The sequence below is a fragment of the Excalfactoria chinensis genome, chromosome Z (assembly GCF_039878825.1).
Source record: "Excalfactoria chinensis isolate bCotChi1 chromosome Z, bCotChi1.hap2, whole genome shotgun sequence".
Lineage (NCBI taxonomy): Eukaryota > Metazoa > Chordata > Aves > Galliformes > Phasianidae > Excalfactoria > Excalfactoria chinensis.
The window spans coordinates 21,883,470-21,897,569 of record NC_092857.1 but is presented as its reverse complement, the minus strand read 5'-3'; the positions used below and the strand labels follow the sequence as shown (position 1 = coordinate 21,897,569).

Here is a 14,100-nt window from a genome sequence, read left to right as displayed (position 1 = left end):
GGAAGTGTTTCATAATTAGGTATTGTGAAAATATTTTTATGATGTAATATTTCTTACTACTGCTGTGTCTTTTGTTCTGGGAGTCAAGTATTTTTGAAGTAACTGTCAAAATACCAACGCATTTCCTTTAGTTGAAATGTTAGCCTGTAACATGATTTTGTTTAATGGATAAATGTATTCTCAGAGTAGGGTATTTTTCTCTACTACATGTAAGTCAAAGTGTTTGGCAAAAATATATTTGATGTATTTTATATTTAGATTATATGTTGAAAGTTCCTTTTAAATTAGAACACATCTGATGCTAATTTTTAATGTATTTTCAATCAGTTACAGCACTGTCTTTAAAAATACATAGGAAAACAGTGGAAATGTGTGATACTTTGACTGATACTCTGCATTTATTTCCTTGCCTGATTGTAAGAGAAAGTAAATAGTCTTTTTAAAAAGTGTGTATGTGCATATCAATAGTATAATAGAGGAATCATCCATTACTGCAACTTTAGAAACCCCTTTTTTTTCATCCTTCTAGTTTTAAGTGTTTAATCTCCACTGTGTACCTGTTTATACTTGATTTGTTGTTGTTTTGTTCAGTGCTTTCACTTGGGAATATTGACTTTATATGAAAGTTACAAAGATGTATAAAAAACAGTTGGATTATTGCAGTGAGGATATTGCTTTATTTTCAGCATGTTTAGTATTTTAGTTATTACTTTAACTGTTAATCTTTTCTTATATAACCATAATTTTATTGAGACTTTTTTTTTGTTTGTGCTCTTACAGTCCATACAGTGACACTGTTTCTTAATATCTTTGGATGTTTGGCCTGGTTTTATGTTGATGCTACACGAGGTGTTGATTTTGGATTGAGTATCCTCTGGTTCTTGCTTTTTACACCTTGTTCTTTTGTCTGCTGGTACAGACCACTGTATGGAGCCTTCAGGTAAAAACTTCATCTTGACTTGCAATACATTTCTTAAATATCCTACTTGTTGAAGTGCATTAGCATTGCAGGATTTTTGTAATTAGGATGATCCTTTAATATGAGTTCATTAGAAGCAAGTAGTATATTTGCCATTAAATTAATTTCTGTATTTGAAATATAAACAGTGGTAGTAATATCATGGAACATCCTTTAAAATATTTACTGTTTCTACTTCTTTCTATTGGGCTGGTAACAATTTCAAGCAAAATTCTCATTATATTGTGTGTGAGTGATTTACAGTTAAATGCTCTTAAATTTTTGGCTTCCTAAGTGAAATTAATGAAACTTGCACCTCATGTTTTATTGTCTAGTGGCCTGAGATGCCTGAAGTTGTTGTAGACTAAGATTCTTAATCCTGAGTACAACTAATCTTCATTAATGAAGTTCCTGTATTTTTTTTCCCAGCTTTTACCTTCTATATTTGGTAGACTTCACAGTTTTGAAATGCATCAGTGTTGAAAAACAAAATGGCTGCAAAATTGAATTTCGTTTCAGTCAACATGAGAAAATTGGAAACTTCTATACTCTTAGAATAATTTTAAAATTTTTATATTAAACTGAATCAGAATATTGTCAGATTAAATACACTTAATTTTTTTAGAGAAAGATTGATAGCCACAGATCGTGGGTTAGCATAATCTTTGGGCCACATGTTTCTTTTGCATGTTTCTTTTTGATAACCAAGGAGATAGCATGTATCATTGAAGATTTGTGTAGCTTAAACTGCATTTAAGTACATACAAATGGTAACACCAGAACACATGATGTAAATAATAACTGGTTGAGGTGGTTTTTTGTTTGTTTTCATAGAAACCAGTCTTCTTGAGAGCATTAGAGATGTGGTAGCTTTAACTAGTTATAAATATGACATAGTGTTGATTTATAAATAATTGTTGTTCCTGATTTGCTGGATTCTGACTTGATTCATTCTCTCCTAGGGTTTTAAATCTAGTAAATCTATAGCATTTCTTAGTTGTTTGGAATACTGTTACTCAGCTTTCATTTTGTGCTGAACAACTGAAGGCAGTACTTACTGAAAGCATTGAATCAATAGTAATGAAAAAAATTCCCTCAAGAAATGTTACTGCTAGCAAACCTGATTCCATATTCTTAATTGGTATCTTAACTAAGTGACTTTTACTTTATTTGGAACTTTGGGATCAAGCATATCAATTCATCACTAGTTTTGAGGTCTTCATTGGAGTTTCACCTGTTCATTTGTAGTTGGATTTCTTGGACAGGCTGTTGACTCTTTAGTCCTTGTCAAGCTGGCATTTTAGAAATATAAACAGGAAGCATATTTTGTATGTTTTGCCTTTAAACAACAGATACCTCAGTACTGTGATCTGCGTTTTGCTTCCATAATTACAGGTCAGATTTTATGTCCTTTTCCAGTAAAAGATTTTGGTACAGTACTGTTAGTACCATAAATTTCAGACCTTTGTTCTAACTTTGCTGTGGTGGAACTTCTGTGTTAAGTCTAAGAGGCCTTGCTTTGTGCAGAACAAAACACAAGGGAGAAGCACCCTGCTGTTACTTTCACCTCTTGAAAAGATGCAAGAGGCAAGCCTACTGTATTAAAGAGGAAAACACTTGTAAATAAACACAAATCACAGAGTTACCAGTCTTTGAAGTCAACACCAACAATTCAAAACACTTTTCATCTAGTTAATGCGGATTTTTTTTTAACATAGTTAAAAACATAATGGTGGTATTACATTTTTTTTTTTTTTTTTTTTTTCTCCCTCTCTTTCAGGAGTGACAGTTCATTTAGATTCTTTGTGTTCTTCTTTGTGTATATCTGTCAGTTTGCTGTACATGTACTTCAAGCTGCAGGATTTCAAAGATGGGGAAACTGGTGAGTGTTCTGTTCTCTGAATATGACAAACGTATTTGGTATAGCACCTGCAATTTAGTCTGTGTTTTTAAAAATATATATGTTGTTTTCACTAGAATTGTTACATTTGGCACTCAGAAAAGCGTAAGTGAAAGATATCCCAGGAGTGTGAGGTACTTCTGTTACTAGGCTGTTCAAAGTTTTGCTGTTTAATGTACACAAGGCTAAACTACTTTTGTACCCTCTCCTGTGTTTTAGTGGTGTGTGGAGGTGTTATGTGCTTAGAATAAGGAAGGAAAACATGGAGAAAATTAGGATAATATAAAAGTAATAGGATGCTGTTTGTATTTTCCTTACAGCTATTTGTTATTTCAGATGTTTACCACTTGCTAATGAAATTTACAGCTAAAACTTGCAGAATGAATCAGTCTGGTGTTTGGGTGTGTATAGTGGTCTATGCCCAGAGCGGTCATGGAATCTCCTTCTCTAGAGATACTCAAGATTGACTTGGACACCTAGCTGTGCAACTTACTGTAGAGTACCTGCCTTAGCAGAGGGTTTGGACTCTTGAGGTCCCTTCCAACCCCTGCAATTCTTTGTGATTCTGTGTGATTTTTGATATTGTTTGAAAAGCTCAAATGTCTAAGGCAACTGCATATTCTGTAATAGTTAATTTTTCTTTTCACTGCATGTTAGTGCAAGGGCTGCTCTGAAATTAGTATCTCCTGTTTTACTGTGTTGGCCCACATCAGAGGCAATGTTGGTGGTATGGCAGTAGAGACTGAAACTTCCCACCAGTATTCTATTGCATTTTCTTGCTGCATGACAGATGAAAGCATAGGGGCAGTCTGGCAAAGTGACATCTGACATGGAAATGTGTATGGTGCAAAGGTGTGTCATTGAATTCCTCTACATGGAAAAAAATTACACCCACTGACAGTCACTGACACTTGCTGAATGTTTATAGAGACCAAACAGTGGATGTATGCACAGTGAGGAAGTGGCAGTACATTTCAGCAGAGGCAACGGTGCCAGCTGGTCACCTTCACTGGGGTGCAGATTTTTACAAATGTGGTATGCAACTCTTGTCCATGGCTGGTGAAAGTGCATAGCTAATGATGGTGTCTGCATTGAAAAACAGCACTTTTTAGCTAAGAATTTGCCCTATCAAATAGTGTTGTACTCTTTGTATCTGTTGTAGTTTCCATGGAAATGAGTAGGAGCTATTACTTTTGGAACCCCCTATGTATATAAGCTTTAATTTGAAAGTCCATTGAATCATAGAATCACCGATGTTTGAAAAGAATTCCAAGGTCATCCAGACCAACCACCCACCTATCATCAATATTAGTACAATAATGGTACAACATCTTAACTTTTCTTGAGCATCTGCAGGGACAGTGACTCACCCACTTCTCTGGGCAGCCCATTCCAGCTCCTGACAACCCTTTTGGAGAAGATTTTCCTAACATCTAACCATTCCCTCTAGTTCTATGACTAGTTACATGGGAGAAGAGGCCAACCCCTACCTCATCACAGTCACCTTCCAGGTAGTTATAGAGAGCTAAAATGTCTCCTCTGAGCCTCCTCTTCTCCAGACTAAATAATCCACCCCTCATAAGACTTTTGCTCCAGATCCTGCACCAGCTTTGTTGCCTTTCTCTAGACACACTCCAAGACCCCCATTCCTTTCTTGTAGTGCGGGGCCCAGAACTGGACGTGGCATTCAAGGTGTGGCCTCACCATTGCTAAGTACAGAGGGATGACCACTTCTTTGCTCTTGCTGGCAATGCTATTTCTGATACAAGCCTGACTGGCCTTCTTGACCACCTGGGCAGCAGCTAGCTCATGTTCAGCTGAGAATCAACCAACACCACAGGTCCATTTCCTCTCCACAGACTACCAGCCTCTGCCCCAGGCCTGTAGCATTGCCTGGGGTTGTTATGGCCAAAGTGAAGGACTTTAGCACTTCTTGAACTTTGATCTCATTGGCCTCAGCCCTGAGATCCAGCCTGTCCAGATCCCTTTTCAGGGCCTTCTTACCCCCATGCAGATCGATACTTCCTGCCAGCATGGTGTCATCTGCAAACTTACTGAGGGTGCACTCAATGCACCCTCATCCAGGCCATCAATAAAGATATTAAGCAGGAAAGGCCCCAGTACCAACCCCAGTCACTAGTTGGATTAAAATACCATTCACCACTACTCTCAAAGCCTGACACTCCAGCCAGCTCTTTACCCAGCAAATAATTTATCTGTCCAAGACATGGGCTTCCAGTTTCTCCTAGAGAATACTGTGGGATACAGTGTCAAAGGCTTGGCTGAAGTCTCTGTTGACTATGTCAACAGCCTTTTCCTCACTTTTTCTCATTCATCCAGTGGGTCACTCAATCATAGAAAGAGATTAGGGTTATCAAGCAGGACCTGCATTTCATGAACCATGCTGTCTGGGCCTGATGCCTGATTTTCCTGCACATGTCATGTGATTTCACTCAAGGTGATCTGTTCCATAGCCGTCCCTGGCACTGAGGTCAGGTTGAAGGCCTGTATTCCCCCAGATATTCCTTATGACCATTCTTGTAGATGGGCATCACGCTGGCAAGCCCCCAGTCCTCTGGAACCTCTCTGGTTGACCAGGAACATTGATAGATGTTGGAAATCAGCTGGGTAATCATGTCTGCCAGCTCCCTCAGTGCCCTCAGGTGGATCCCATCTGACCCCATGAACTTGTGATAGTCCAGGTAGAATAGTAGATCTCTAACTGTTCTCACCTGAATCGTGAGCAGCTTGTAATACTTAAATTTTACATAGAAAAGTTATTGGAAATTGTAGTTACCATTCCTGCAAAAAAATACTCAGCAAAACAGAACTAAATAAAAGCATGATTGTAGTAGCCAGTTGATAGCATGGAATGCTATGACTGGCAGTACAGTATCTGGGTAGTGATATTTTTCTGTATCAGAGATATTTTGCAACTAATCTGCAAACATTTTGTACAGCAGCCAAAACAATATTGCTTTAGAATTGGAGCATAATGAAAAGTCCCATTTCATTATTTTTTGCTCTCAAATTTGTGTTCCTTTTTCATAGATATCTTGATTGACATGAGAAAAATAAATTAATTTTCTAGGGGCCGCTTTTCTAGTGTGTGTGGAATAAGCTTCTAAGGATGTTTGCAGAATGGGTATTAAAAGTAGCGAGATCAGAAGATGCTGTTTACAGTTCAGATTTTGGGGATTTGTGGTAGAGTCCAGTTGGGTGTGGGGAATCAGAGCAGTATGAAACAGAGGAAAATTTTAATGTTCTGAAGGTTCACAGAATTTATTTGCTCTCTTAATTGGAAGAATCTTTTCCATCTTGATATTCTGGTTTTCTTATCGCAGACTGCTTGTTTGTGATTTAAAGGTTTGGCATTGTTCTACACTGTTGATGTTTCAGTTTAAAATAAGTGCTTAAGGTAGAGAATGAGTTGTTAATCTGGCTACTTCTTTAATAAGTTATCATATTAACACCAACTGAGAAACTTCACTCTGTGGGTATAGCTCAACAAATCCTCTCACATGCAAGGTGTATGTATGGCATATTTTTGTATCATTTTAAAAGAAGTTTTAAGTATTTTGGGGGGATGTTTTCTTTTTCACGAAGTCATGCTATTTTAAATGAGTCTGAAATGTTATTATGACCAAAGGTAACCAAGATTGATAAGTTACTCTCAAATTTCTTTAATTTCTTCTTGTCTCGTGCAGAAGTTTTCCTGATAAAGTAGAACTGAAGCTGTAAAAACTGGCTGCAATACAGAAATGTTCTCACTGGTAATTTTTCTGAATTTCCTTTCAAAAATATTTGGAGTTGATTAGGACCAGGAGTTTATCTAGCTTTCCTCTGATGTGGATGAATGATTCCAGTACTGTTCAAGTAAAGTTTGGTGTTTTTCTTTTTCTTCCTTCAGTGGATGGATTTCATCTCTTACTGGTCTTAATAAGAGTATTCCAGTTGGCATTATGATGATCATCATAGCTGCACTTTTCACAGCATCCGCTGTTATCTCATTAGTTATGTTTAAGAAGGTAAGCTGTTTGTTCCACTTTTCTGCTTTCTAGGTTTGACCTGGAATTTGTTTTCTGCAGGAGAGTCACAGAGTATGGGGGGATTATCTGATATTCTTGGGGGGTCTGCTGTACATATTAAGAAAGGTTTACAGGAAAGGTTGTAAGGAGGATGTGGGAAACTACAGGCCTGTTAGCCTGACCTCGGTGCCAGGGAAGGTTATGGAGCAGATTGTCTTAAGGGAGATTGAGCAGCATGTACAGGATGACTGGGGGATCAGGCCTAGCCAGCATGGGTTCATAAAGGGCAGGTCCTGTTTGACCAACCTGATCTCCTTCTATGATCCTGTGACCCATCTGGTAGATGAGGGAAAGGCTGTTGATGTGGTCTACCCAGACTTCAGCAAAGCCTTTGACACTGTCTGCAGTATTCTCCTGCAGAAGCTGGCAGCCCGTGGCTTGGCTGGGTACACTCTTGGCTGGGTAAGGAGCTGGCTGGAGGGCTGGGCTTAGAGAGTGGTGGTGAGTGGAGCTAAATCCAGCTGGTGACCGGTCACGAGTGGTGTTCCCCAGGGGTCGGTGCTGGGGCCTGTCCTCTTCATTATTTTTATTGATGACCTGGATGAGGGCATCGAGTGCACCCTCAGTAAGTTCGCAGATGACACCAAATTGTCTGGGAGTGTGGATCTGTCTGGGGGTAGCGAGGCCCTACAGAAGGATCTGGACAGGCTGCAGAGCTGGGCTGAAGCCAATGGGATGAGGTTCAACAAGACCAAATGCCGGGTCCTGCACTTTGGCCACAACAACCCCAGGTCATGCTACAGGCTTGGGGTGAAGTGACTGGAAGACTGTGTAGAGGAAATGGACCTAGGGGTACTGATGCTTGGCTGAACATGAGCCGACTGTGCCTGGGTGGCCAAGATGGCCAACGGCATCCTGGCTTGCATCAGAAACAGTGTTGCCAGCAGGATCGGGGCAGTGATTGTCCCCCTGTACTCAGCACTGGTGAGGCCGCACCTCGAGTACTGTGTCCAGTTTTGGGCCCCTCACTGCAAGAAAGACATTGAGGCTCTGGAACATGTTCAAAGAAAGGCAACTAAGCTGGTGAGGGGTCTGGAGCACAGGCTGTATGAGGAGAGGCTGAAGGAGCTGGGAATGTTCAGCCTGGTGAAGAGGAGGCTCCAGGAGACCTCATTGCTCTCTATAACTTCCTGAAGGGAGGCTGTAGTGAGCTGGGGGTTGGCCTCTTCTCTCGTGTCATAAGTGATAGGACTAGATGGAATGCTTTCAAGCTGCGGCAGGGGAGTTTTCCTAATGTCCAGCCTGAATATTACTTCTCAGAAAGGGTGGTCAGGCAGTGGAATGGACTCCCCAGGGAGGTGGTGGAGTCACTGACCTGGGGGTGTTCAAGGAATGACTGGATGTTGTGTTGAGGGACATGGTTTAGTGGGACCTATTGGTAATGGGTGAATGGTTGGACTGAATGATCTTTTAGGTCTTTTCCAACTGTGGTGATTCTATGATTAACAACTGTGCTTCTGTAGTACTTTCTTACTGCTACGTTTAATCATTTTCACATACCCAAACTCTCCTGTCCCTCATACATTGTCAGAAATTTTAAGTATAGCCTGGTGATGTCAACCTCGTGTTATTCCTTTTCTCCATTAATACTCAGATACAGGAGAAAGAATCAAGAAAAATGCAGATCAGGTTGGGCTTTTTTAGTCTTTCTGTAACATGCATCTGGATTCTTTTAGAAAGCCTGTATACTCAGCATGCTCAGATATGACATGGTGCATCTTCACAGACAGGAAACATTTCTACCAAAGGAAAAGTGTTTTAACATCAGTTTGCCTGCTGTGTGTAGATGGAAATGTCGTTATAATACTGTTAGACAACTTTATCAACTATTTAAAGACATGATTGAAAATGAATCTAAAATTGAGATCTCATTTCAGTTTTCAGGTAATTGGATGCTACTGAGGGTTTGATTTGTGTTGTACTATAAACTGTGAGCTGTATTGTTTGAAGAGTTTGTAAGTCATCTGGTTATCATCTCTGATTATTATGCAGACCTGTTGGGTATGATGGTAGCAGATGCATATCTACATTACTAAGATATTTTGAATTATGCTCAGTAATAGCTTAGCTTAATAGATTCTTGTAACCATGTAAATTAGAGAATTTTTTTTCTAAAGATTGATGCAGGAAAAAGCTGTTAAGATTGTTACTGTCACAGTGCAATTTTTTGCCTTTGTTTTCTGTTCTTTCTTTTAACATGGGCATTCATTTTCAATGAGTATGCCAAATTGTAGGCAAATTGAGACAAGCTTCTTTTGCAAGCCATGTCCCTGTGTAATACTAAGAATACAGCCTGTCTTGCATACATTGTTTTAGAAAGTGGGTATTATGCAAGTTAAAAACCTTTTGAGAGACCCCTGTGAAAGCATAAGTAACAGAAATCTGTGTAATCAAACTGTCTACAGTGGGGCAGTCAAAATTTGTAGGACCTTGTGCAGTAGCAGTTTGACTCATTTCCAGATCCGTCTAAACACAAGTGAGTTTTCTCTACCACACAGCTCTGCTTTTGCTATTACTCTACCAGGAAATGGAAAGCTCATTACTTTTTCGCTGTTTTCACGCATTCCTAGGTTCATGGTCTCTACCGCACAACTGGTGCTAGTTTTGAGAAAGCACAGCAAGAGTTTGCAACAGGAGTGATGTCCAACAAAACTGTACAAACCGCTGCAGCCAACGCCGCGTCGACAGCAGCGACCAGTGCAGCTCAGAATGCATTCAAGGGTAACCGAATGTAGAGGAGATCAAAGAAGTTGCTGCGGTTCTCTTTGATTGTGCTTTAATTTCAGGTCATTTATTCTGTTTCCTAAAAGCCTAGAATAAAGTTAACACAGCATGTTTGTCCTTCCTTCAGCTGTGCATGGGTAAAATGGGAAATGTTTGTTTTGTTCTATTATAAATTTATTTATTTTGAGAGTAACTTCTTTGCCCTTCTTTTAAATGTTGCTATCTGTAACGTAAAGCCCTCTGTATTTTATGGGAGATAAATGATTTCAACAATTGGCCTCATATTGAAATAATGGTATTTAATGATCAACTACATAAATTAGGAATTTGATAAATTCTTCAAAACTTTTTTTAGGGTAAGTTTTTTGATATAAACCTGTAAGTTTGCATGAATGCTGTTGAGTTATCTGATCATATTTAAATAGTGTTTTGGTCCAGAATTTACTTGCACCACTTTATAGCATTTGTTTGTATCTATTTTCATGGAGTATTCCCTTCCTGTGAGAAATGACAATGATGCATAAACATTCTCTGTAATAGAATGTGTAATGCAGTGTACAAGTTAAGGAAGTTTGCTGATGGTTACAATCACAGACATCAATGATTATATACTGTGTTTTTTATTTCAGTATTTCTTTCTTGAAGTAACAGTTTTGCTGGAAAAGAACAGAATATTGATGTTTAGAACACTAGTTTCTTGTCTAGCTCTCCTCTTTGACATGCAGTGGTATTTTTTGTTTTGGGGATTCTTAGATTTTGGTTTTTTTTAGTGTAGGTTTGTGTTTAACAGTGGTACCGAATCTCTAGCCTTGTCAGTCACTCTGTTTACTGCTTGTCCAAAAATTGAAATACACAGTATTTAATTTTCTTACAACGATATTGTCTAAGATCAATCTTTATAAGCAATGGCATTTAACTGATACTTGAATTCATTTTAACATAACTCAGCCATCTCTGTGATTTACGCTGGAAGTAAGAGCTTCCTATTTTGAACTGCAAAAGTGAAAACTATTCATCTTTCACAAAGTTAAGTCATTGAACCAAAAGCCTAAAAGGCTGAATGTTTGCTGTGGAACTGAACTGTCGGTAAAGGGACGTACCATCATAATGTTCTAAAATTTAATCAGGTTGTAAAGTGATGGATTTGTCCTTTGGAGGTTACTCAAAGTTCCTTGATTTGGCTCATGAGCATAATATTTGGGCTGTTTGTTTTTAAGCTTTGTTTTATAAAATGAAAGCAGGACGTCACGCCATGACCTGTAGTGTAATTTTATTGTAGATGGATTTTTTTTCAGCTCTTAACGTGAATCACTTTTAGCAAGATTGAGCCAGAAGTTTCTGAGGCCCCTCCATGCTGACAAGTTAAGTCTTTTTCTTTACAGTGCATTTACAATAACACAAAAGGTGTTATTTTTAATGCTATTAATTCCTTGATAAGCATTACCGTTAGCCATAGTAATTAGTCTCCTTTGTTTTACTAACTTCTTTAATTGCAACCTGAATTAGGATAAATGTAGCAGTTCCACCTACGCAGAAGTTAAGTAATAATAACACACTATCATCTAAATATTCTTTGCATCACAATGTTAAAAGCAATTTAACTGTTTTATCCAATAGGGGCTCTCAAATTTTACAGTAGTGAATAGGTTGGCGTTGAACTTAAATTTATGTGGGACGTCAATAAAAGATTTCCAGACAAGCCTGTATTTTCTGCTGAGGTCGGACACTGCTTTTCTAGCAGCTGTACATCAAATTTGTTCTTTTGGAAATCTTTTAAATTTGACTTGGAAGTCCTGTTTGGGAGCTGCAATATGGATTGTTTTTAATCTAAATTTAAGCAGTTATCTTGGATCTCTCTTGGATTTGAATCCCAGGGACATAATCCTTGCTTTAAGATGAAGAATGTGTGATTTACTATGTCTGAATATACTAAGGAAAAGAGGTATAAAACCCGAATTCCACCGGCATATTTTGCCAAATGGTTAAATGTTTGGTGAGATGTTCATTGTATGTTGGGTGCTGATTTGTGATGTCCCGGGCTGAGTATACACATCCAAACCTCGTGAGCAAAATTCAGGACGCCGTTACACGTGAATTTTTAAACCAGAAATCTGATGCTTTGCAGCCCAAAAGGAAGGAAGAAGTTTTAGTTTACCTTTGGTAACAGAAGGCTGATGTTGGTTAAAATACTTCTACCCAAATAAACTGAGCTTTTAGCCTCTTATTAATTACCAGAGTATGGCACCCACTCGTCATTTTGTAGTATTGTGACAAATTGAGTACAGAGTATGAAGTTTAAACACTGGAATGTCAGTAGTCATTGATACGTAATATAGGAGTATTTATCATGGGGATGTTTGTATATTTTGTAAATTACTAACAATGCTCTGTCATCCTGGTGAGTGTCACGATCCTCTACAAACACACTCCTTCTGTCCCTCTGTTTGCATGTCTGAGTTGTTCAGAAGTTTTGTATATTTATTGTATTAACACGGTGTCATGGAATAAAACAAAACAAAACTTTTTTTCCGGGATTTTTGCTCTGTATAGTTTTGAACAAAACAGTTCTTTTTTTTTTTTCTTTCAGAATTCAGGATGACGTACAAGGCGGCTGATCTATGTAAAAATCTCACTGGCTTTTTGTAACTCTGTATATAAATGCTTTAATTATGCTGAAATGGGAAAGTTGTCCACTATTGGAAATACCACATTAGGATAAGGAGAATAGCCAACTCAAGTATTGTAAGAAGCATTCTCAAATACTTGCAGCCTGCTTCCTTGTGCTATATAGTTAGAGGGTTAAAATCTAAACATGTTCTGTCATTACTGAATGAAATTGTGGCTATCCAGTGAATCCTGAAATGTCATTGAAAGTAAAATGAAGTTGCTGAAAACAGCATTGGTTTGGTACTGTTTGTTTTCCTAACGTCAGTTGAGTTGACTTGTGTCACCGCTGTGTCCTTGGTCTTTCATTCATTAGGTACTACCAGTTGTTTTTTCCCGTGATGTCACCTGTAACAACAACTCTTTGGCACTGAATGCATCTGTGGGATTTATTTGAATGGGAATCGTGTTTATCTGTACCCACTGTGATAGCAATACGGAGAACAGTGCTCAGAGATACAGCCAGGATCATTCTGGGAAAGGACAGCAAGGATAGAAAGAAAAAGCTGCCAGCTTTTTCATGAGAAAGGAGCTGCAGTGCTTTAGTGGCAAAATAAAAACCGCGTCAGACGTGCTTTTAATTAGAGAGTCTCTTTAATGCGACTGTACTGTATAATGCATAGGTACAATTTCAAATCACATACTTTTTGATCAGTAATTGTTAGTCAGAAAACTAAAACACTAACAAAATCACCGGGCTGGGTTCTTAAAATGCTATTAAAGCTACAATTAAAGAAAACTTGCTCTGGCTAAACATACCTAATTATGTTTGAATTAAGATAGTCATACTCCTGTTACAGTTCAAAAACTCACATTTTAATTGAAATTTAGATTGAAAAAAATAACACATTAGGTACATAATTCATGCTAATAAGTGTACATAGTGGTGACTCAAGAACAGATAATCAGTACCACAAATAAACCATGGCTCAATCTAATCTAGCTGGGTTGCCACAGCTTCTCCTTCTACAGAGCGTGGCTGTGCTGTGCATGTTGCTGCCAGGCACCGCTTTTGTTGGGCTCTGTCCTTCCCTTATTGTAGGCAAACAGAGCCCATGGCTTTCAAGGAGCACAAGTGAGATACTTTTACGTGGGATAACAATTCAAAACTGAGATGGCTGGGCTTGAAAAATCTCAGATTCCAAAGAATTTGGAGTGAAATGGGTGAGAAGGTGATATAGACAAACAAGAATGAGCTCAGTAGCAATTTTTTCCCCCACAATGCCACGTTATAAATAAAGCACACTGAGAAACCTTGATGAACCTTTTCAGTTGCAGCTTCACATTTCCACTGCCTGTATTATATCGATTAAATCGCCCTAGAAGAGATCTCTGTTAGATCTTTAGGCTACTGTCTGCATTGTACTCATTTTCATAACCCTGAACTCTATTGCGTTATTCTACACTTAGTTTGTCCACACCACCAACCCACCAATTCTTCCCTGGGAAGTCCCTTTTCAAATATCCTGTTTAATAGAAAAAAAAAAAGACTTAAAAACAAAACAAAAAAAAACTAAGAAAAAAACAAAATCCACCAGAAGACATTCCTGTTATTGCACATCGCACACAAATTTGTGTATATATAATATATTTAAATATGCTACAATTAAAAAAAAAAAGAAGTCTATGGCACTTTACAGATTATAAGTTTACAAAGTTGATCAAACCACAGATGCTTGAAGAATTCTTCAATACCACAAAAAACAAACTGAGCTAATTGGCACACAGGTTTTAAAAGAATCCACAGCAAAGTCTTCTAGATCCTA

General features: G+C 38.3%; 1 protein-coding gene across 1 annotated transcript in view; it reads left to right on the top strand.

The window, feature by feature from the left end:
• SCAMP1 (secretory carrier membrane protein 1) overlaps positions 1-12,567 on the top strand; it is a 40,956-nt gene extending 28,389 nt beyond the window's left edge. Inside the window, exons 6-9 of the mRNA XM_072358968.1 lie at positions 781-940; positions 2,739-2,840; positions 6,769-6,886; positions 9,517-12,567. Of these exons, the coding sequence (XP_072215069.1) occupies positions 781-940; positions 2,739-2,840; positions 6,769-6,886; positions 9,517-9,681 (545 nt within the window). The 3' untranslated portion in view covers positions 9,682-12,567. The remainder of the gene's footprint in view (positions 1-780; positions 941-2,738; positions 2,841-6,768; positions 6,887-9,516) is intronic.
• The last annotated feature ends 1,533 nt before the right edge of the window (positions 12,568-14,100 follow it).